This window comes from Vigna angularis, chromosome 5 (assembly GCF_016808095.1).
Source record: "Vigna angularis cultivar LongXiaoDou No.4 chromosome 5, ASM1680809v1, whole genome shotgun sequence".
Lineage (NCBI taxonomy): Eukaryota > Viridiplantae > Streptophyta > Magnoliopsida > Fabales > Fabaceae > Vigna > Vigna angularis.
In genome coordinates, this window is record NC_068974.1 from 36,354,405 (window position 1) to 36,377,854 (window position 23,450).

At 30.2% G+C, this 23,450-nt stretch overlaps 2 protein-coding genes across 2 annotated transcripts; one reads left to right on the forward strand and one right to left on the reverse strand.

The window, feature by feature from the left end:
• The first annotated feature begins 1,174 nt into the window (after positions 1 to 1,174).
• Positions 1,175 to 3,729, forward strand: LOC108340767 (zinc finger A20 and AN1 domain-containing stress-associated protein 8). The gene is made up of 3 exons (XM_017578335.2): positions 1,175 to 1,331; positions 1,455 to 1,548; positions 2,879 to 3,729. The coding sequence occupies exon 3, from the start codon at positions 2,893 to 2,895 to the stop codon at positions 3,409 to 3,411; it is 519 nt and encodes a 172-aa protein (XP_017433824.1). The 5' UTR covers positions 1,175 to 1,331; positions 1,455 to 1,548; positions 2,879 to 2,892; the 3' UTR covers positions 3,412 to 3,729.
• Positions 3,730 to 7,287: 3,558 nt separating this feature from the next.
• LOC108339960 (AP2-like ethylene-responsive transcription factor PLT2) lies at positions 7,288 to 10,649 on the reverse strand. The gene is made up of 9 exons (XM_052877822.1): positions 10,481 to 10,649; positions 10,191 to 10,374; positions 9,737 to 10,103; positions 9,558 to 9,640; positions 9,208 to 9,419; positions 9,047 to 9,120; positions 8,650 to 8,700; positions 8,464 to 8,540; positions 7,288 to 8,245 (listed from the first exon to the last, which is right to left on the reverse strand). The coding sequence occupies exons 2-9, from the start codon at positions 10,327 to 10,329 to the stop codon at positions 7,497 to 7,499; spliced, it is 1,752 nt and encodes a 583-aa protein (XP_052733782.1). The 5' UTR covers positions 10,330 to 10,374; positions 10,481 to 10,649; the 3' UTR covers positions 7,288 to 7,496.
• Between the last annotated feature and the right edge of the window lie 12,801 nt (positions 10,650 to 23,450).

The following is a 23,450-nucleotide window of genomic DNA, read 5'->3' on the forward strand; positions in this document are numbered from 1 at the left end:
TAAGAAACAGTATATTACCATATATTTAGTTTTATTTATCATATTTTTTACAAACTAATTTTATACTCTATTTTATTGATGTATGATGGTGAGTTTTCTTAAAACTTAATGCACCACATCATATTAAAAAAAAATCAAACTCAATTTGTGTATAATTAGAAAAGAAGATACCTAGAGTGATGTATTTCTGCTGGTATTAATAAAGTAACTACATATTTTATATATGAAAGGTAATGCTATATTTTTTACTAAGTCCTTCTGTTATTTTACTAAAAATACTAAATTATTTTGGTGGAGACTAAATAATTTCGAAACAACTATTCAAATTTATATTATAGACTTCGTATCTTCTAGACAGTAACACTCTGTACTGATTTTTTTTTTCATATAACTCAATTTTAGTAAAAATAATTTTAATATGAATTATATCAGGTTTAAATTGCAATAACTATTCTTTTAATATATAATTTTAGTTTATATTTATGATGATTTACACTACTATACAATATATCTTTAGTTAATATAATTTATTTTTCAAAAACATTAAAACTTAAGTCAAAAGTATAAACATTAAAAATAATGGACCGAAAAGGAATAAGATATTAAGAAAAGCAGTTAAGGATATTTTCGATAAAGAAAACCAACTAAAGATATTTCTATAAAAATAATTTCCTTAAAAAGATATTGTACAAAATAATTGTTATTTTAGACTTATATTAGAGAAAAAAAATCGTAAGGCATTCATCTCATTCTATTTATGAGTTCAATAATGGATAAAATATTAAATAAAAAATAAAAATATTTAATGTTATTTTGTTTTGGTATTTTACAAATAAATACTGGTTGAAAATATTATTATTGTGATAGTAGCAGTGCACCAGGAAATGTTGATTAATTAAGGTAATAGTGTATGGCTCTTCCTATTGGAGCGTGACATGGCTGTGAGCATGCTCCCTGAAACGCAAGGAGATGTTAAAATAAAACATTTTAATAAAATAATATTGGGAAGCTGGCAAAAGTGTTAATAGTAAACGAGAAAGGGACAAAATAGGGAATGTCAGAGTAACACGCGCAGCCAATAGTAACTTCCCACGTCGCCTCAATTCTCAGTAAACGGAGTTCGTTGGTACACACATAGAGAGAAGCAACAAAAGGACCTTTTAAATACCAAACACTGACACACACAAACGACGCATCTCTCTCTCTCTCTCTCTCTCTCTCTCTCTCTCTCTCTCTCTCCCTTTCTCTTTCTCTCTCCCTCTCTATCTCTCTCTTCTTCCTCCTTCGGCTTTGATTTCTCTCTCCTCATTCACGATCCCAATTCCACTAGGGTTAGGGTTCCATTACCCTTATCTCCTTCTCAATTCTCGTTTTTCTCTGTACACAGCTATTGTATTTGATTATTAACCATTCTTTTTCGTTTTGTCTTTTTATTTGTCATTCGGTGAATCCAGGATTCATTTCCGATGCGATTCTGAGCTTGTTAGATCCACGACAAGGTTTCGTTTCCCAGATTCTTTTGTAAAAAATTCTTCCTCTGGCCAACAGGTTAGATTATCATTTATATATTTCTCTTGCAATTTTCACTTCTGCGACGTGTCTCTGTGTAGATTAGTTCGTGACGATTTCGTCTCGCTTTAATGGTTTCTTGTTTATCTTGTGAAGAAAATTGAGTTATAGTTTAGAGGTGGAAATAGTTAGTTGTATTTTTGAAGATAGGTACAGCGAATGGCTTTTTCCTCAAAGGCCATGACTATGATTTTGTTGAATTTTCATCCAATTTATTAGAATTTTCAGTGACGAGTGTCAATGGTATCACGTATTGATTTCTGGCCATATCATATGGTGGTGTGTATTACTGTTCCGGCTTTGGCTTCTGTTTCCTAATTGTAGAGGCTTGAATTCTCTTGGGGTTTTTATTTTTGTTCTATTTTTTGTATTTCTCTGTTCATGTTTATGAGCTTTTGGTCAAAGTTTGGTGATTAAAGTGGTCATAACTAATTAATACACAAGGATGTGACCACTTTAATTGTGTATTAATTTCTGGGAAGATTGTGGTGTGATGCATCGACTGAGCAGGTATTGGACACTAGTTTAACTGAGGAATCATGTATGCATGTTTAAAAAAAATTCTAATAATGCTGAAAACAGGGGTAGCTGCTAGAAAGGACCGTTCTACTCCTCACTGCTATGACATTACAACTTGAGCATCTTCAACTATCTTAATCTTTTAACAATTTTGAAATGAATTTATGATTGTGAATATATCTGATAGTAAGCCTTGATATCTTTCACATTGTGTGTGGTTCATTTTAATTGAAATGGATATGCAGTGGGACTTTTACACGCATATTACGTCAATTTGTATCTCTAATTGGTTAAAATTGAATCAGTGCTGTAACTTTTTCTATCAGGGCTAGGGATAGGGTGGTTGGATTGTTATAAATTGCTCTTTTTATATGTCTATGAAGGCATTTTTTGCAAGATTCTGAAAGTTCATAAGTCAAATATTGTTTGATAATGTTACTGCCTGGTTTGTGATTTATTTTCAATTTGTGCTTGAGAAGTTGACAAAGCACATGATTCCTTACCATTTTTTTACGGGTTCATTTTGAAGCTTTAGGATTTTTCGGTTTATGCAACCTGGCATGTTCATGCCTAAAGAGGAACAATGCAACATCTCTCTGTTATTTCTTGTTTAAATGGATATGCTCAAAAGCTTGTTTCGTCAATATTTTACTTTAGGAAAAGGTTTTATATTGTTGCCTTACATAAGTTTGATAATAATCATAGTTGCGTTCTGGGTTTGCTCTGATGTGGCTTTTTGTTTTATAACGAAATTTGTGATGAATATGTATTTTGAATATCTTTGGTACAGGAAAGTTGAAAAAGATGGACCATGACAAGACTGGGTGCCAAGCTCCTCCCGAAGCTCCTATACTGTGCATCAACAACTGTGGATTTTTTGGAAGTGCAGCTACCATGAATATGTGTTCTAAATGCCACAAAGACATGTTGCTGAAACAGGAGCAGGCCAAGCTTGCAGCATCGTCCATTGGGAATATAATGAATGGGTCATCTAGCAGCACCGGAAATGAACCTGTTGTTGCTGCTAATGTTGAAATCCCAGTTATTTCAGTAGAGCCTAAAACTGTCTCTGTGCAACCTTTATTTGGTTCAGTTTCAGAAGGGAGCGAGGAGGCAAAGCCGAAGGATGGTCCAAAACGTTGCAGCAGCTGCAATAAGCGAGTTGGTTTGACAGGGTTTAATTGTCGATGTGGCAATCTTTTTTGTGCTGTACATCGCTACTCAGACAAGCATAATTGCCCGTTTGATTACCGCACTGCTGCTCGGGATGCGATAGCTAAAGCAAACCCAGTGGTCAAGGCTGAGAAGCTTGATAAGATCTAAGGTTTAAAGTCGAAGTTTCATACTTGAGATGAAGTTATGCACAATTTCATCGTGAAATGACCCGGGTTTCCTTCACATTTAATTGGTGTTCTTATTATATTGTTATATGTGGTATGTGACTTGGAGTTATAGGACACATCTCTGCAATTTGAAGGACTCTTTCATGTGATTGGCGAAAATATATATGTTGGCCGCAGTGTTTAAGCTTTTAAATTTTTGCTGGTTTGGTGAAAGTTGTTGTTGTTAGCTATGTAATGCTTCTATCCTGTATCAGAATGGTATGTGCAATTTGAAGATGATACCAAGAGCATTCGTACACATGAGATAGATTGTAATTGTGGTGGGCTTTCTATGAATTTATTTCCCATAAAACTTTGGACTGCTTTTCATGTGCAAAATTTTTTAGAATTTATTCTACTTCATCACTTATTCAATATAGTAAGTACCAAATAAAAGGGAAAAAAAGTATTAAGTTGGGTTAATATTTGTGAATTTGGCACCGACCATAAAAATTAATATTGGGAGTAAATGCAGCCTTGAACTAACATTGAGTTCAGAATTTGTCAAAAATGTAATAACAAATATTTCTAGAATAAGTTAAAAAAATAAAATTGATCAACCCCACAAAAACTGTATTAAAACATGTACTGGCATTGGTTCGTTTACAAGCTTAATCTTAAGCTTAAATATCTCATTAAAATCCAAAGGGGACCAGAAAAAATCCCATTAAAAGCTCATGTCCCAATATTTATTCTTCTCAATTCCTTATCGAAACTAAAAAAAAATCCCGTTTTTAAAGCTCAAGTTGCATCAAGATCCTTCTCATTAGGCAGAAGATGGTGTTGGTGTTGTCAGAAGAAAGATAGATGCTTCAAATCTGGACTCACTTGGATTATACAGAGCCCATTTGGTTACACTTTTGGCAACAGCCCGACAAAATGGACATGTTAAAAGGTCATGGAGCTACATCAACAAAATTTTGGTTTCATCAAACTCGGTTATGCCAGACAGTTTCACCTTCAATGTATTTGTGCAATGCAACTATGCTTTCACAGAGCCCAGCACATTCATATACGATACATTTCCCAAGCCCACAACCTAACTAATAATCCAAGCAAAAATGGAGAATTGAAACGGACATCTAATCATTGAAAGAAAAATATTCAAAAAAATTTCTTAAAAAAGAAATGGACATATTGTAACTATAATATATTAGGTTAACATAGTATTTGTACATAATGTATCGATCATGTAATAGTATTCGTTATTTTATTTATCTATATCTTGGACTAATGTTTGTAACCGTTTTATACAAATTTCCTCTTTAAATAACTGATATTTTAAATTAAAATAAGTATATTTCTATTTTTACTTTTTAAATAATTGTTAATCTAAATTTAGTTATTTTATAAAATAAAATAATTATTTTACTATTTTATCCTTGTAATAACTATTTTTTTTAAATTCAATTAATTATTTATAATAAAAAAATTCTTTCATAACAAATAATATATAAAGTATTTATTGTTATAATTATTTTTAATAAAAATTATTCTATTATACATAATGCCTGTATTTTCATTAGTTTTTCTAAATAATATTATTTTTGATAAGGAATTTGCTTTTGATGCAAATATTAAATAACAATATGGATTTCAACTTGTAACATGACTACATGGGAAAATCATACTTCTTATGTTACGAAAAATAGAACTTAAATATTCTTGAAATGTAATTCATATTAAATAAAGGAATGGATTTTCTCTTCTTTCTTTTCAAGATCTTTCTCAATGCAATAGAGTTCCAACTTAATAGTTGGACTTGTATACGTTATTTATTTTTATTTAATGTGGAATTTAAACAATCTCTTTAGGTTTTTAAGAAAATATATCTTTTTAATCAAAATTTTATCTATCAAAAATAAATATAAGAGGTCACAAAATATAAGGAAAAATAACGTTAAGAAAATAATTTTGTAAATTTTTTTATACCCTATTAATTGTTATATAATATCATACTCAACACCATAAAATCAAATTAGAAAATATAATGGATGCATAGATTCAACAAATGTATACAAAAAATTATATTGGCAAAGAAAAATAAAAGAGTAGAAAGGAATAACAAAGTCATTCATTAACCTAAAATAAAAATCACCATGTCACTCTCACAAAAATCACATTTAACTATGCATAGGTTACGATCATAAAAAAAAACCTAACATATATAAAAGGTGATAACCTTTTTTAAATTATTGGCAAAGAAAATTTTAGGACAAGTAACCGTAAGACGATTTCTTAATTTTCTTTATAAAGATCATTGAAATACAATTACCCATATATTAAAGTACATAAAAACAATCTCATGAAAAAATGGTTGTTATATGATTTTAATAACTATATAAGAGTGATTTATTATTAAGATACTGATTGTGTAGGATCTTTTTCTGATTAAAAAGTCTACATCCAGATATTGTGTCTCCGTTGGTGGTAACCTAATTTCTTGAAAAAGCAAAAAATGGAGTATTGTAATAAGATCTAGTGCAAAAATAGAATATATAGTTGGCCTTGGACACTTGTGAGCTTGTTTGACTTAAACAATAGTTTTGAGAATTAGAATTTAGAAATGTTATTCAAATGACACTTATACGTGACAATAAAGCTGCTATTCATATTAGTTTTAATCTTATTTTTTTATGAGAGGACCAAATAATACATTGAGATTGACTGAGTTCGTTAATTCAAGTAATCAGTTAATATATATTTTCACTAAGTCTTTACAAGAGTCGATAATTGATTATATTTGTAACAAGTTTGGTACATATAACCAGTTTGAAGAGAAGTGTTAGATATATTAAATTATTAGGTATCTTGTCTTATCTTTATCTTTTATTTTAAATTTGTTTGTTATTATTTCTTATTTGTATTTTGGGTTTAACTTATATTTCATCTATTAATTATAAATAAAATATAATGTGTATATATTCAACATAAGAAATATACATAGTTTTTACTATATTCAACGTTGAATCATGGACAGTAAATTTTGTGAAATTTTGACTTGTTTTCTAGTGTCCAGTTGCATTCCCGTTGTCATGAACACACTTTTCTTTTCTCCTCCACCAAAGAAAGACTTTTTCTTCCATTCGTTCCTTCTCCCTTGATTGTGTTAAGGTTCAATTCTTACTTCATTCTCGTTTTTTTTAGTTGTGGACAAATACTCGTTGAAGAAACTCAATTTGGGGAAAAGCTTGGCACGGGGTCTTCTAAAAGTTTTAGTTATGAAAAAAAATAGTCTCTATTTTTAATTAGAGACCAATTTAGTGACTAATTATTTTGGTAGCCAAAATCTTGAGAGTCTTGAGAGCTAATAGTAATAACTACTTTAGAAATCAATTCACAAATTATATATAATTTTTTATTTATAACAGAAATTATTTTAGTTATCAATGATTTTTAATTTATAAATTAGTATCTAAATGGATCACTATAATAATTAATTATTTTTTATGATTGAAATTAATCATTATTTAAATATTTTCTTGTAATAACGTTCTACTATAATGTCTTGTACAACCAATCAAAATATATAAAACGTGAAACTGAATATTATATTACATTATAAAAATATTAGTTAAGCATTTAACTAACTCTAATCATGTTAAGGTAAATAACGTGAAACTGAATATTTATTAAAGCTTAAATATTTTTTGGAATAGAGCCATTAACTAACTCTAATCATGGCAGACAGATTAATTAAGCATAGTGAAAAACTTTTTGGCGTGAAAAAAGGGTGGCACCAATGCTAAGCGAATAGAACATGAGTCGGTACTTTGAGTAATTTACCTTAATCAAGCAAAAGTCTCACAAACATTGGGCATAATAAAAGACATGAATAATAGATATATTTGGTCTTTGCTCACTTCCTTAGTGGTCAAATGTCTCAGAAAATCAGCACCTATTTTCTTTTCCAATTGCGAGAATAATAAAAACCAAAGTAAAAAAAAATAAAAAAAAGCATAACAAAATTGTATGGTGACTCGTACGTTGTCTTGTCCCATACACTTGGAACTATCTTCCCTTCCCTCACTCATTCCACATTGTGAACACCCCACCATTTGACGTCTGCATGGATTCCGCCGCCCCCGCCGACCAACCGCCGTAACCTCCGGCTGGCATGTCATAGTCAACCTTCACCAAGCCAAGTTCCTCCGCCGCGCCCACTGCGTTACCCGACGATGGATTCGAAGCCATACCAAACCCACTCCCTGCTGCAAACCCACCAACACTGCTATTATTGTTGTTATTATTCTCCAACACAGATGAAGAAGAAGAAGACCCCATGTTCATCATTCCCTGAAGCAATGCAGGGTGGTTCTGAAGGTAGCCGCCGTAGAACTGAGGATTATTCTGGAGGTAAGAAGAAACACCACTCTGCTGGTGCAACTGAAGCTGCGTTTGGATGTAACCCTGGTGTAAAGGGTCCTGGTGAGAGAAGTGAGAGCTTATGTCATGGTTTTGCAAGGTTAGCAGAGGTTGAGGTTGCTCGAACTGGTGGTGCTGCATTAGAGGGTAAGCGTGTAGCCTGGAAGAGCTTGAGGTTCCATATTGGAAGGTAGATGAGCCTAGTGCAATCATCTCTTCACGTTTTCTAGAAGATTCTAGAGCTTGAGCTTCTTTCAGACGTTTTGCAGCGCCTCCTCCTATCGGGAGAGTGTTGCTTTCGAGAATAGCTTTCACGTCATAACGGCTCATGTCAAAGTTTGTGACAGCGTTGAGACCTCTGAACTTTATCGCTGCTATGTCGTAAGCCTCTGCAGCCTCTTCCTCAGTACCTGCAACGAGAAATAATGTATATTTCACCTATACATATTTGTTTTTCTTTCATGAATCTAACAAGACATCCGGGTTCAAAATTCAAAGACTTTAATCGTTCGAGATACTATAACATATGGGGTAATGTTTTTTTCCTAATAAATATTGTTTCACGTTGGTTAATTTGAAAATCTGATTAGTGTAACTTTCAATGTTTAAATTTATGTGGGTGGCTTACTGAAAGTTCCCAAGTAAAGATCTTTGTTTCCTGCAACTCTACCAATCCTTGCTTGCCATCTTCCGTGTTGGTGATGCCTGATCAAAGAATAATAATATTCTGCTAAGAAAAGAGTAGAAAGAAAAGGAGCGAATGCATGGGATGAGAGGAAGAAGAAGAAGAAAGCATGGCTGCTCCATTTGAAACCTTGTAACTCCGCGATACATTGATGCACCTCTAGAGAAACCACTACTTTTCCTGCAAATCACCACCACAATATGCCTATTAATAAGCATTTGAAAGAGTTGTAAGAATATTATGAAATGGTGTTATAAACTTTTTAACCTATTTCGATAACTATCAGATACAAACTCATCAAAACGAAGCCATGTTGTGTATTTTAATGTTTGCCACAATCAAGTTCGTAATTTAATTGCGTTCTCAGTTGTCAAAAGTTTAGCAAGTGACTCTAATTAAACTATGCTAGTGTGTTTGTGTAACAAAGTGGACTAGATTCAAAAATTAATTTTACTTGTCTCCGTTATTGCACTATTGTAGACTTGTATTGTACATGTTTTATGCACGCTGTCTTTGAATTAGTCACCTTCTTATAGCGGCAACAAATTCTTGTCTGGTCATGTGTTTCATTTCATCCAATTCCTTCTCGTAGTTGCTAATCTGTGGAAAAATTAAAGTAAAACAAACAAGATTTCCTTGAACTAGATAGAGTCTGAGAAGCATTGAGAAAGTACACCATTAACTTACTGGAAAGTTGGTAGTGGTGGATGTTCCCCAGTACTTCAGTGCTGCTAAATCATAAGCCCTAGCTGCTTTCTCTTCTTTATCATATCCACCTGACATTATAAATAACAAAAGGAAAACAATACATTTTGTGGTTTGATTTTCTACCTCCAGGAACTTAGAAAATGAAAAGGGGCTGGAAAATAGACTGAAATGGAAACACTTACCCAAATAAACTGAAGGAAAGTTGATGAGAAGTATTAACAAAAGCAAAACATCAAGAAAAATGTGTTAATAGAACTCTCAATCAATAAACATCACCTAAAAAACTTCAAAAATAAAACTCAAAATGAAGTGATATGAAGTTTAATCACCTTGGCGTCCTTTTCTTGATTGTCCTTCCCTTCTACAGCTATTATCCCAAAGGTGAGCTTCATACCTTCCAGTCCATCTATGTCTGTTTATATATACATTTAATTAGAACAATAAATAAACAAACCTTGCACACACACAAAAAATATTGATTAAGTGAAACACAGAATGAGTATCCAACCGTGTTACTCCACGATATATGGATGTTCTCTGACCGAAAGTATCCAAAGTTCTTCTAGGTGCAGCTTCGACAGTGTTTGTACTATTTTCACCACTGGTTTCACATGTAGAATCCTTACCACTTCCCATGGATAATGTCAACGATTGCAAGTTACTGTTAGCATTTTCTTGATACTCATTGCTTGGTGTGTCCACCACGGGGTTTTGCAAAGGTACCAGACTGTTGTTTGTGAACAGATAATCTGAATCATTTGACTGAATTTCGTTTAAAGCAGCAAGCTCTGACTGATTTTCAGACTTGCTCACTCCAAGAAAATCAGCCACTTTTGGAACTTCGTTGCTGCTATGAGTGTTAATCAGATTCCAATCTGTCGAATTAATTAAATAGATGAAAAGAAAGATTAGCAAGGCAAATAAATATAGAATGAGAAGAGAGAGAAGAGAGAGAAGGTTACCATGATTTTGGAAAGGGTTTTCCATGCTTTCGTTCACCAGCCCAAGGGAAAATTGGTGGTACTGAGTTGCTTGAAGATCATGGGATGGTAAGGAAGAATGAGTGGGAGAAAGAGGGAAAGAAAGCCAGTTGTTGTTCATCGAGCCCTTATTTGCTTGCTTTACCTTTCAACAAATCAAAAACAGCTGCATCTAACACATTAGATAAGGAGAAGATATGAAGAATATTTGCAAAAGGGAAACCAAAGATGTGGAAAATAAGAGAAGAGCAAAGAAACATATATAGGTTTACCAAGGGTTCTAGCAATGAACAGTTTGTATCTCCCAAGCCTTTCAACTTCCAAGCTTAAGACAATGGAAGAGGAGAAAGGGCTAAGAAAGGAACATTTTAGCATTATTTAAAGCTCTTCCCTTCTTCCCCGTTCTCTGTCCTACCAGGTTTAATAGTTAAAATGATGTGTGACTGTGACACCCTCTTAGCTATGGTCGATTTTGTAGACTCTGACTCTTCTCCACCAGTTTCCAACACTAGCAAACAAAGTTAAAATCTGCCTACAATCATTATTAAATAATTAATATCTATCTAATAAGATATTATCAGGGACACGAGTGTGTTATTAAACTATTATCCTTCAAATCCTTCAGTCTTTGACCAGAGACAATACCACCATTCTAACTGGAAAAAATACAATGCCATACACCTCTTCTCTTTCTCTCTCCACCCACTTGGTTTATTGGAACTCTCGTCCTCGTTCTGTGAAAACAATGACTCCCAAAAGCCCAGCATTCCCACACACTACAAATCATCTCTCGGTCTCAAAATCAACGACTCTACGTAAAGTTAGACTACCGACCTCTCTCTCTCCTTGTATATTCAAGCCACATGAATACATACATATATATATATATATAATGAAGGAAACCAAAATAAAGATCTGAAACGGGATATTTAAACATCAGGTAGAAGATCAAGTCCATTGTAGAGAAACTCTGGAATTCGGTATATAAATTAAGAAAGAAAAACCAATCTATGGATTCCCGAGTCCTGCATGTGTTAAAGATGCATGAGTACGGTCATGCATTATTATATGGTGAAAATCCGACATATTAAAAATTAAAAGTACTGAATGAAAGAGTAAGAATTACTTTTTGTTCAAAATGAGACCAAGCTGTATTGCATATTAATATTATTTAATTAACGTGATTCAATTGAGCAGCATTTAAGAAATATAATTTGAAGGGTTTTTTTTGTTCCCCAAGTAAAAATATGTTGACCACCTACTCGATTTCCTCACCCGTCAAAAGCCCACTAGCTTCAATTAGTTTAATTTAACTTAGACATATGCTATCATTTATCTGCACTAACACCAGAAGCTTGTATTCTGCTTAGGTTAAGTTTCCTCCTAAAAACACCATTTCTAGGATATATACAAATTATAAAAAGATCTGCGATCTGCCCAACCACCGTTTATGTACAGTGGCTTAACTTGCCCGCACTCACCATCCTATGTTAACCCTAATGCATCTTCACGTATCCGAATGAATAATCATTACTGAACATGGCACAAATATTTCATATTTTATGGAATGTCTAAGTTATCACTCAATAGTTTATAGTATATTCAGCTAGTAGAGATAGGGAGTAATATAAGTTACTAGCTTGGCAAAGCTTGGATCTCGTAATATACCGCAATTACAGCACAACACACGCACACGCATATCTTTTATGAGCATATATTTGGTAGCTTAAGCACAACGTTAAAATGTTCAGTACAATTATACACACAAACAATGATTTTTATATCGCTGATATCATGTAAATGTGACATACAATAATGTGTTGTTGAGAGGGATGAAATTACAATGCTAGAATAATATTATACATGCATGTATTTACTTTTGATTTATTTAAAAATAAAAGGAACATCTCGTGAGAGAGCTATAAGCTATCCTTGTGTGGACATGTAGCAAATCAACAAGCTGAGTTATAATATTAAAATAACAATTTTTTTTCACATAAACTTTCCTGTTATATAAGGTATACCATGGCTACACATTTGTTCGATGCATGGAGACAGAAGATTAAAAGCGCAGCTATATTTATAGAAAAGAACGACTCCGTAATTGAATATACAATTTTCAGAGCATAAACACTAATCAGTTAGTCAGTGCAAGAGCGAGGGAATCCATGCATATTTTCTACTTAAAAAACTTAGTTTTAATTTCTGCCAAATAAATTAGAAACCTTGGACCAGACAATCTCAGATATAATTCACTATTAGCTAGTCATGAGATGAATTAGAAGAATCTAAACTGAAAAATAGGATTACTATATATATATAAGATATTGATTAATGTAGCAGCGATATTACCAAAAATAACACTGAGAAGCACTGGCAGTGAAGAATAAACAATTCCAAATACCTGCCAATGTTGATGATGCACTGCAACCGCCAAATTTTTGTGCATAAACAATAGGCGATTTTGACCGAAGTGAACACAATAAGGGAGCAAAACCCCACGTCTCTCGCTGTTATAATTTTTATACCTCAACAACTAAAACCAAACCTAGAACTAGTTCTTGCAATTGCAAGCGATGAAAAACACTCTCTATTCCAAACGTGAAAACTCTGTTGTCCATATATCTAAATCAAGCATTTCTTAAACATGCAAGAAGAAAGAAAACATAGGTATGAAGCATAAAACAGAAAGGGAATAAATAGGAATGAAAATGGAACTAAAAGAAGAAAAGAAAGTGGATGAATTCATTAGGAATCTGTTACTTCACAATGTGAACAGTCTTAATTGATTTTAATTTTTTGTCTTGAAAAATGTGGAAGAAGAAGGGAATAAATAGAGTTTAGCGAATGGAAGGAAGAAAGGGGTGCATGGTGGCGTGGTGCTGATTCGTCACCGGTCATACGCAGTCAACCAAAAATTAATCTGGTTGTCACGCCGTTTCAGGTTCTTGGACCAAATTCAGAGTCAGGGGAATGTGACTGACACGTGTGCATTATCCCTTCCTGCTTAGGGTTCTCTTTGTCTTCAGGCTTTCACTTTCAAACTCTGCAGCCAAACCAGCCAATTATCCGGTTTGCATGCCTGCACTAAAAAACATGTATAGCTAAAGAACTTTGACCACGTTCTCACCACCCTACCCATAACTATCCCTTCATTATTATCATCCCCCTCATTACCTCTATATCCCTTCAACTTCATACATACATACATACATACAACAGTGTATCTATAGCCATGATATCATGCATTTTTTTCATTTAGTACAATCAATCTTAAGATTAATTAATATTTATTTCTTTAAATGTAATCTCTTTTATAATATATTTTACTGATATTAAAGAGTTTTGAATATTTATCTGTCTGTTTGGCATGAGTTGAAGGAGGAGTTGAGGGTAATTGAATGAAGGGTTGAAGGGCATTTGAGGAGAAAGTAGGTCACGAGGATCCATAGAAAATTTTGAGAATTTCCAAGAGATGGGAGGAAATGCCGGGAAAGTGCTCGTGTCGCCTCGAAATGAAACACTGGAAAAGGTTGGTTGATGTGTTATGTTTGGAGTGAGTCTCTCTTCTCCTAAATTTGAACCACACAAGGCAACCTTAGCTTCCTAGGTAGGTTTAGGTTTGTTTCTAAAGCATGGGACTGATCCAGATACCATAACCAATCAGACAAAACACACATACCATATTGTAAACAGTAAAATCAAATTCCCTTCATATAAGCAACCACTTCTTGTGCATGTATGTGTGCTCCTGTGGGATTTCCAAAACTCCCAAGTTCGATCTCATTTATAGGAACTTGGCTTTTGAAAAAATAAGGGAATTAATTCAGTGCACACTCATTAAAACATATACACTCAATTCTTACATGTATTTCTGAAACATGCTCATAATAATATGTTTTCTATTTCATTCAAAAAACATAAAAGGTTCTTCCATATTTCAAAATATTTTGTTTTCCTTCCAAAATATTTCAGATGCATATGTATCTGTCACATTCACTTTTCATCTCTGAAGGTTAACGAGCTCCACATGTGCATTCTAATTATACTCATTCTTTTATAAATCACGTTACCACGTTGTGTAATAGGAAAAATCTATCTCTCTACAAACTTTTTTTAAATAATGTGAGAAATTTAATTAGGGTATGAGAAAAATGTTTATATGTGAAAAAATTACCATTTTATACCATTTTGGGTATCAATTAAGATACAATAAATTAACATTAAATTAGAACATATACAAGCATAAAGTATCGTGGTGTATAAACCCACATAATTTTATTATATATCATGATGCATAAATTGATAATTATTAATGTAGAAACCAATTCTTTTGGTAACTATATTAGTGATACATTTGAAGACCAATTTATGATTATAGTGATGAATTTAGATAATATTTTACTTACTAATAATTTTTAGTTTATAAATTGATTATAATGACTAGTTTTTTTTCACTAAAATTAGTCATTATTTAAATATTTTCTCGTATTGTATTACATAATTACTTTTTAAAATTTTTTAAGTAAGTAAATTTTTATTAATTTTTTTAATACTTCTATTTACCTTTTAAAAGATATATATATATATATATATATATATATATATATATATATATATATATAAAATTTATAAATTTAAATTTTATTTATTTTTTAGAAATTTAAATTGTTTTTATTTTTCAATCTAAACTGCTATTACTTTTTTTATTATTTTGTGTAACTTTTATAAAACATATGTTACTTTAATTTGTAACGTTAAATCTTTTTTAACTTGGACTGTATAAAAAATTAAAAACTAAAACATCAAATGCTAAAAAAATGAAATAATTAATTTTCATTATAAACATAAGATTATAAAATGAAAATAGGTAGTGATAGGTAAAATGGAAATTAAGATAATAAAAATATATATTAAAATATAAAGGATACAGAAAAACAAAAGAACACGATTTTGTATTAAAATATTGTCGATGAAAAAAAAAGTATATAAACATAAGATAAGTGATGAGAAATTTTATCTTGAAATCTACTTGGGTCTTGGAAAAAGTTCCTATACCATCTATAAGTCCAACTCATATGTAAAAAATAAATATATTTGATACTATTACTACGTTAAATATACACAAAATTAAAATGTTTTGAATAAAATACATGTAAATTGTGTCAGAGAACACGATTTCAGACCAAGAATTCATGCTTTTAACCACGATTTCGGTCTGTAATTTTTAACCACCTTGTCCTATTTATTTATTGTGTTTTATACCTCGTTTTTTATTTTTAAAGTTTTTTGGAAGAGTCGTATTTAGAAGCACTTTAGTATTTTTTTATTTTAAATTTTTCTTAAACCATGATTATGAGTACAATTTTAGGATTTAAGATCTGTTAGTATTTTAGTTTTTTATTTAGGTTTTTTGGAAGTGTGCACGTTTTCTATGTTTTATAGCTTTTTTTTTTAAATCCAGCTAAATAAAATTCTAACTAAATCCAATTGAGTAAAATTCCAGAATCATATTCAACCAAAAAATATATTTTTAAAAACGCTTTATTTTTTTAAGTTAAGAAAAGAACAACAACAAAAATTGAGTACAATTCCAAAAAGAAATAAAAATAATAATAAAAGGCTAAATCTTACTCTAAACATAATTTAAAATAATAATAATAATAAAAGTATGGTTATGAGGACAACTCTTTATAAAAACAAAACAATGTGACATAAAAACACTCTTATAAAAAAAAACCTTCAAAGAATGCTTAAAAGCACAACAATGGGCTTAGGCTACATCTAAATGGCATTAGTCCAAAAGTTCGACTAGATTCAGAAACAATTTGGACCTAAAAGTAGATTTGAGGCCCAAAACCTATAGTTTAAACTCTGAAGAGGGTTTCATCCTGTACCTCCAAACATTTTATTCTGCACCTCCAATTTTCTAATATTCGCTTAATTAAGTTAGGTGGTTATTCAATAATTTTTTGTTTATTAAAAATTTATGTGTCCAGTTGACTGCTCCTCCATTTTCCTTCTATAGTCAAACATGCATTCTGCATTGACTACACCCCTGCACCCCTTATTGCCTACACCCTTGCACCCGTACACTCCATTTGAGTTGGAACTCTGTGATAATTTTTTTTTCTCTTGACTATTTTTCTTTCTAGTTCATATCAATAGTTATATTTGAGTGAGTGTGATATTGAAAATTAAAGAAATTTGAAAGGGGTTGGTAGTGTTTGAGTGCAGGTTGGAGTGGTACATCCAGAAAGTTTGACTTGCTTTGTGTGGTACACTTGGAGTGCTTTGTGGTGGTGCTATTCTTGGTGTTCTTCCTAGTTGCATTGATATTGTTGGAGAGAGGTTAATATTTAATTTTTGGTTAATCTGTTGCATGTTAGTATTTTATTTTTGGTTTTGCATTTGCATGTTAGTATATTATTTTTGTTTAATCTCTTACATGGTCACAGTAAAGAACTAATTGATTTTATAATCAAAAAATGTACACATCGGCTATTGATAACCGATGCAAGCCTGATCGGATATAAACATTCGATGTGAGGAGTTTCGGATATTCATATCCAATTAACGTTTTACTTATGTGAAAGATTTAAATTATATTATGTATGAATTACTTGTTTATATTAGTTTATAATTTTTTTAATTTTATGTATTAATTTATAATGTATTATATAATTTTTAATTAATATAAATTAATTTTATGAATTTATTAAAATTAATAAAACTATTTTTAAATTAAAATAAATTTAAGATGAACCTATCATATATATGGAAATTCAAATATACCAATCGGATATAGATATCCGATCTACACAATATCGGATGTCAAAATCCAATTCAAGTTTAATATATTATATAAAATTTTATTATATTACTTATTTATTTATTTTATTACTTTTTAATTATTTTTAAAATTATGTATGATTTTGTATAAGTATATAATGTAAATATATAATTTTTAATTAATATAAATTAATTTATATTAATTTATTAACATTAATAAACTGTTTCTCAATCAAATTAAGTTAATATCAGCATATGTAAACCCGAATGTACAAATATCGAATCTGGATATCCGATTTGTACTATTTCGGATGTCAACATCCCATTACATTTTAATATGTTATATAGAATTTGATTATATTACTTATTTAATTATTTTCTTAGTTTAAAATTATTTTTAAAATTATGTATAATTTTGTATATAAAATCTGATTTTATATATAAGAATACTATCTGTGCATTTACAGTGTGAATCTTTGACTACTTTTACTTTTTCTAAAACAAATATTAAAACTTTCTTAATTAGGATAGTTTAACCATTTTTTAAAATTTAGAGGTGCAGATAAAAGACTTGGAGGTATTGGATGAAACCTCAACTCTGAAACTAGCGCCACTTTCTTATCTTTAAGAAGGTTACTTCCTACGTCATCACAAATTGATTCCTGTACCACCACACTTTTCTTAAATTCCAAAACTATCTTTTATATTTTAAAATATCCTACATCTCCTCCTTTTCTCTTAACGGATGTCGACATTCGTTGAAGAAAAAAATTCTTCAACGGATGTCCCACATTTGTTTAGTTTTTTTTTTTTAAGTTTTTAGTTTTTTCAAGTTTTTAAATTAATATATAAATATTATTTACTTTTTTTAAAAATTATTACTTAATTATTTATAAATTAATTTTATTTTATTTAATAAAATAATTATTATTAATTTAATTTATATATTATTATTTAAGTAATAATCAAAATAATTTAATTTTATTATTATTAATAAAATACTTGAAGAAACAATCCAAAAACAAAAATCTGCATTTGAAACGGACACGAAAAATCTATTCCAGTTAGACTCCATCATACTGCAAGAATAAGAAAGCTTCTCCCTGCATCTCTTAGCATTTCTCCCTACACTTCTAAATTTTCTTAAAATTTTAAAACTATTGTCCATAAAAAAATAATTTAAATTTTTTATTAAAACGGATGTGACAATCGGTTAACGGATGTCGCCACATCCGTTGAAGATTTTTTTTTTTTTAAATAAAAACAATAAATTAAAATATAAAATATGTGAACGGACGGATGTCAACGTTGAAGGTGAAACGGATGTTGACATCCGTTTTAGAAAAAGACAAAATTGGTATGGGGTGGTGCAGGCAGCATTATGTGGTGGTGGAGGCAGCAACTGCCTATCTTTAATCATGGGCAAAGCAGGCCCAAAATGCTTAGCGGCCCAGCAGGGAACGCTTGCAATTTGATTTTCCGTGATATAAGAGCGGGCTGAATGACTTCTCCAATCACCAACCAAGAACAACTCTTGATTAAATTGATAATATTCTGATTATTATTGAATGGTGATGATGCTATTAGTTATTCAAAATATACTAAAACATTTTAACAAGAGTGTAAATGCGAGAGTGTTCTCTTCGGTGTTCAACAAACTTCCATAAGAAATATTATAATCAAATAGAAAAAGAAGTACACTATATAGTAACTATGCGTAATATTTTTACAAGTTTAAATATGTTATAGGTTTGTAGCTATTTTGCTTTTAACTTCTGTAAGAAAAAAAATGGTTTCTTAAACCTATTTCGTTTTTTCTTAAACCTATTTCGTTCAAAGACACCTCATAAGATTAAGAAAGATTATAAATTATTTAAGAATTAAGGTGAAAAATAATTTAAATGTATCTTTTTATTTCAGTTACTTTTTAAAATTAAAATGGTAATGGATAAAAACAATACCGTGAACCATTTATCGCAACGGACTTTTAGTTTGAATGTTCTGCAAATATAGCATATCTTTTAGTCCATGCCATTGTGTTTTTTTCCATTTGATAGAAACCAAAATAAATAAAAAGGAGTGTTTCAGAATGAAAAAGTCTTTAAAAAGATAAAAGAGTTTCTCTTTAAGATTTATTTGATTTCTTTTGGGAAATTGAATAAGCATGTAAATACTTTAAATAAATAAAATTAACCCTGAATTATGGAACCCAAATCTCATCGACCGCACCCCGAATCCTAAACCTCATCAAAACCAAATCTCCGACAAGATTCTGACATAGATCATCAACCTCGGTTTCCTCGCGCACCCTTATGATATGGATTCATCTTTTTAATCAAATGCCGTTTTACATTTCTCGGAGAATGTTTCGAATCTTCATTATTCACAGTTCATTTCATTTCTTCAAGGTCTTGAAATGCAAGCAATTAGTCTCCCCTTAATCTTCATTTAAACTTGATTTTTATATAATCATATACTATATCAAACAATGAAACGTATTAGAAACATGGACCTTTTATAAGTTCCTAGAGAATAACTGCGGAACAATAAACAGCAGATTTGAAAATAATCAAATGCCAATTGAAATAATTTAAATAACCTTGATGGATACATAATGATCTCCATGTTGTTATAATGATGGATGATGGAAAGATCATGTTATAATGGGTAGAACATGTATATAAAGCAATTAATAGACAGCAGTGGATTCGCATGCTGACATGCATGGGATACTGAAATCTGAGATGATTAGGTTTTAAGTGTTTAACCAATACCTGAGCTTATAAAGGTTCCAAGATATCAGATTCTGATAACCCTGCATCTTCAAAATAGCCTTGTCCCTAGCATGTCACAATGACCACACTATTGCAAACCATAAGACATTCATTCCAACTTTCCATGCTGTCCTTGTCTACCTTAATTAATCCATGCAACTGCTGAATTTGAAACGATCCATATGTATTTGTTGACTCATTCAGCTCAAGTTATTTCCATTTGCTTAACTTTTCTACCATCATCTATCATCATAATCTCTTCCCGTATTGCAAGTTAGAATAGAATTTAACTTCAAAAAGTTTTTTACAATATATCTATCCGGTCAATAGTTAGATCATATAGTCAACTATATTAGACCAGTCAGTCTAAACATGTGGAGAACGATTGGTCAAACTAAAATAAATTAACACCAAAACTATTTCTTTTAAAGGTTGAATTATGATTAGTTATCTTTAAACTGTAATTACTGACCTTAATCAAAATACATTACAAAGTTGATAAATAGTTGTTGGAGGTAAAAAGGTAAATTACGTATTAATTACTTATTTATTATTCTTACTCTCTGAACTAAAAGATTAAAATTTGTTAAAAAAAATTCATTCAAATATAACTGCGTAAGCTACTTAAAAACTGTGTTAATACAATAACAATAACAAATTATAATTTTCAAAGTATGAAAACAACACTCATGTGGGTTGTTTTTATTGAATGCTAAAAACAATCATTATTTATAGAAGATTTTTTGGCAAGTCCAAACACCGCATCAATGCTTCACTAAAATACTATTTTTTTATAATTTTTTGTGGATTTTCCTGATGATTTATATATATATATATATATATATATATATATATATATATATATATATATATATATATATATATATATAACTAAGTAGGTGAGTTATTTGCAAATTTTCACGAATTTTGAAAATTCCACAAAATATTCCCATTGTAATTTATTCAATAAATTTAATCTTTTAAGCAAATTCTAATATCCACGCTTATAAAAGCTTACTAATATTTGATAATTAAATTTAATTATATGACCAATTGACCATCTCTTACTTTATTATTTAATAAACTATCATTGAACGACTTAAATGTTAGTATAATAATATTATTATAAAAAATATTAATTAATTATATAACAATGAATTATCAAAAATTATTTCTCTCTTCTTAATCCTTTGTTGCCTGCACCTTCTGCTACCTACAACAAAATAAAAAATAAACTCTTCAGCATGAAACTATAATGTATTAAGATATTGACTCCTATGTGTAAATATCTAAAAAGACTGGGTTTAATTTCAGTTGTTATAAAAAATAGTAATTAAGTGTGTGTATCTAAAAAGACTGGGTTTAATTTCAGTTGTGTGTGTGTGTTATATTATATTTTTTTTTTTCATACCCATTGCATACTCAAAATATTAATTAAATCTATGTAGTCTGTTACATTCACGTCAAACATAAATGTTTAGTTCCTGATTCTTTTTCATTCTTTACATTTTTTAAAATTATTTTAGTCTTTCATCTTTTAAAATTGGGTCACTGTTCTTTTGTAACAATTATCTATCTCAATTTTACTATAATACAATTGCCCTTTTCACGATTTAAAAACATGGAATTTTATCACTCTATGTATGTACTTACTTGAAAACATGTCCAAACTAAAAATAACTCTAAAAATAATGGAAATCTTATACAAATTACCAAGCAATCAAAATTGAAAAATGAAAAATAAGTTTTCTGTGATTACCCATAAAGTTTATCTAAGTAAAGAGAAATTTCTTCTATTAGTCTCTTCAAAAGCGTTTTCCTGGTATGTTACGGATCAATGATATGTAATGAAGAAAACAAATAGCTACAGGCAATCATTTACTTTTGACTCCAATAATACTCACTTTTAAGTAGGAGCGTATGTGTTATCTGAATAGATTCGAGATAAAAACAAAAATCATCTTATGTTTTTAAATTATTGTGTGGAATATTTATTTTTTAATCTAATTGGCTTTTTTAGTAAATTTTTTACATTAATTCTTTTGTTTGTACAGAAAACTTAATTTAGTTAAAGAACTTAACTCCTTTGTACTCAGCAACATGTTGATAAACATCCAATTTGATTATAAAAGAAAACTTGCAGAGTTTAGTTTGAAAAACGTACAAAGTTCAAACCAATTTAATATTATCTAATTTTGCAGTTCAGTTTACTAATTTAAAATGGTCTGGATAAGTGATAGTGCACTCGTACTTACGTGAGAATTTTCAAATTATTTGATCATGAAAAGTTGTTTTTTACGATATTACACAAAACTTTCATAACAAAAGCTAAATAAAAATAATGGCAAATGCTTCATGTTATCCCACTTTGCTTCCACTCTATATATTTGTCCTTCTTGTTAGCTTTAATATATATATATATATATATATATATATATATATATATATATATATATATATATATATATATATATATATATGTATATAGATAGATAGATATAAAATACATGTATAGCTCATTATGCCAACCAGAATGTGTAATGATAGTATACTAGAAATTTGTTTATGCCAGCAATATATAATAAAGAGGCTGAACCCAGAAGAATATATAAAAGAAAGCTGAACAGATAAAATGCAAAATGAGAAGTTGAACAATTTACGGCTCTGCTATATGACAACGTATAAAGAGAAACGTTGCTTTGTATCTTCTCCATGATGAGATGCAGGTGAGGCTTCCAGGTGGATGCAACCATATATGAAAATGCAAATCATCAACATCATTCTAAAATAACTCACTTCTGTACCCTTTTCTTTTTCTGACAAATGATACAGAATTAGACCCACTAAATGCTCCTGCTATACACAATTTATCCAAAGCTTTCATAATTGCTTCTCATGAAAACTTAGGGATACCTTTATCAAAGAAAAGATACACAAAAACTTAAACGCAGTTAAGCTTCAATGATAACAACCGTGTGCAGGCCTCACAAAAATATCAGAATAACACAGGTAATAATTATATAATTAATATATCATCATGCTAACTCACTCTATATATCATTTATATATATATATATATATATATATATATATATATATATATATATATATATAACAATTTCTTATTTATTTTTCTCTTTCTTTTCTTCATTGCAGAAAAGCATGACAGAGATTTATTGTATTCAATAGTTTCTGTATGTCACCCACCATCAAGGAGTCAGCTTTTCGGTCTTGCTTTTCATCTACTTGGACAAGGTCCAGTAAGAAATCAAAATTTCCTTACAAGATCTTATTAATATTTAATCATCACTAAATTAAGACCATTGAACGTGGAACTGACTACACATGCATAAATGTTTGTCCCATATATTTCTGATACGTGAATGAATTTGTGCGTATACAAAGCAAAAGCATAAGCATTAGCTCAATTATTTATTTGAAAAATCTGAGTTTAGTTGATTTTAGTTGAGCTGCGCTGAGATTGTTGCATCAGTAGAAAAGTAGGTGAAACTAACAGAAATTTATGTTGTTTGATACATAATATATACATAATTAATTAATCGTATAAGCTAGTGTATTTTTCATTCTTCCACCTAACATAGTAATTTTTAATAACCGTAATATGTAGATTTAATTTACAAGGCACTTCGCATATTAATAGAACCCTAAAGAATTA

Excerpts from the sequence above, each read along its gene's own strand:
- LOC108340767 (XM_017578335.2), top strand. The coding sequence starts at position 2,893 with ATGGACCATGACAAGACTGGGTGCCAAGCTCCTCCCGAAGCTCCTATA.
- LOC108339960 (XM_052877822.1), bottom strand. The coding sequence starts at position 10,329 with ATGAACAACAACTGGCTTTCTTTCCCTCTTTCTCCCACTCATTCTTCC. Across the intron at positions 9,121-9,207 it reads CCACCACTACCAACTTTCCA|ATTAGCAACTACGAGAAGGA; the intron begins GTAAGTTAATGG and ends ATTTTTCCACAG. Across the intron at positions 8,246-8,463 it reads TCTTTACTTGGGAACTTTCA|GTACTGAGGAAGAGGCTGCA; the intron begins GTAAGCCACCCA and ends TTCTCGTTGCAG.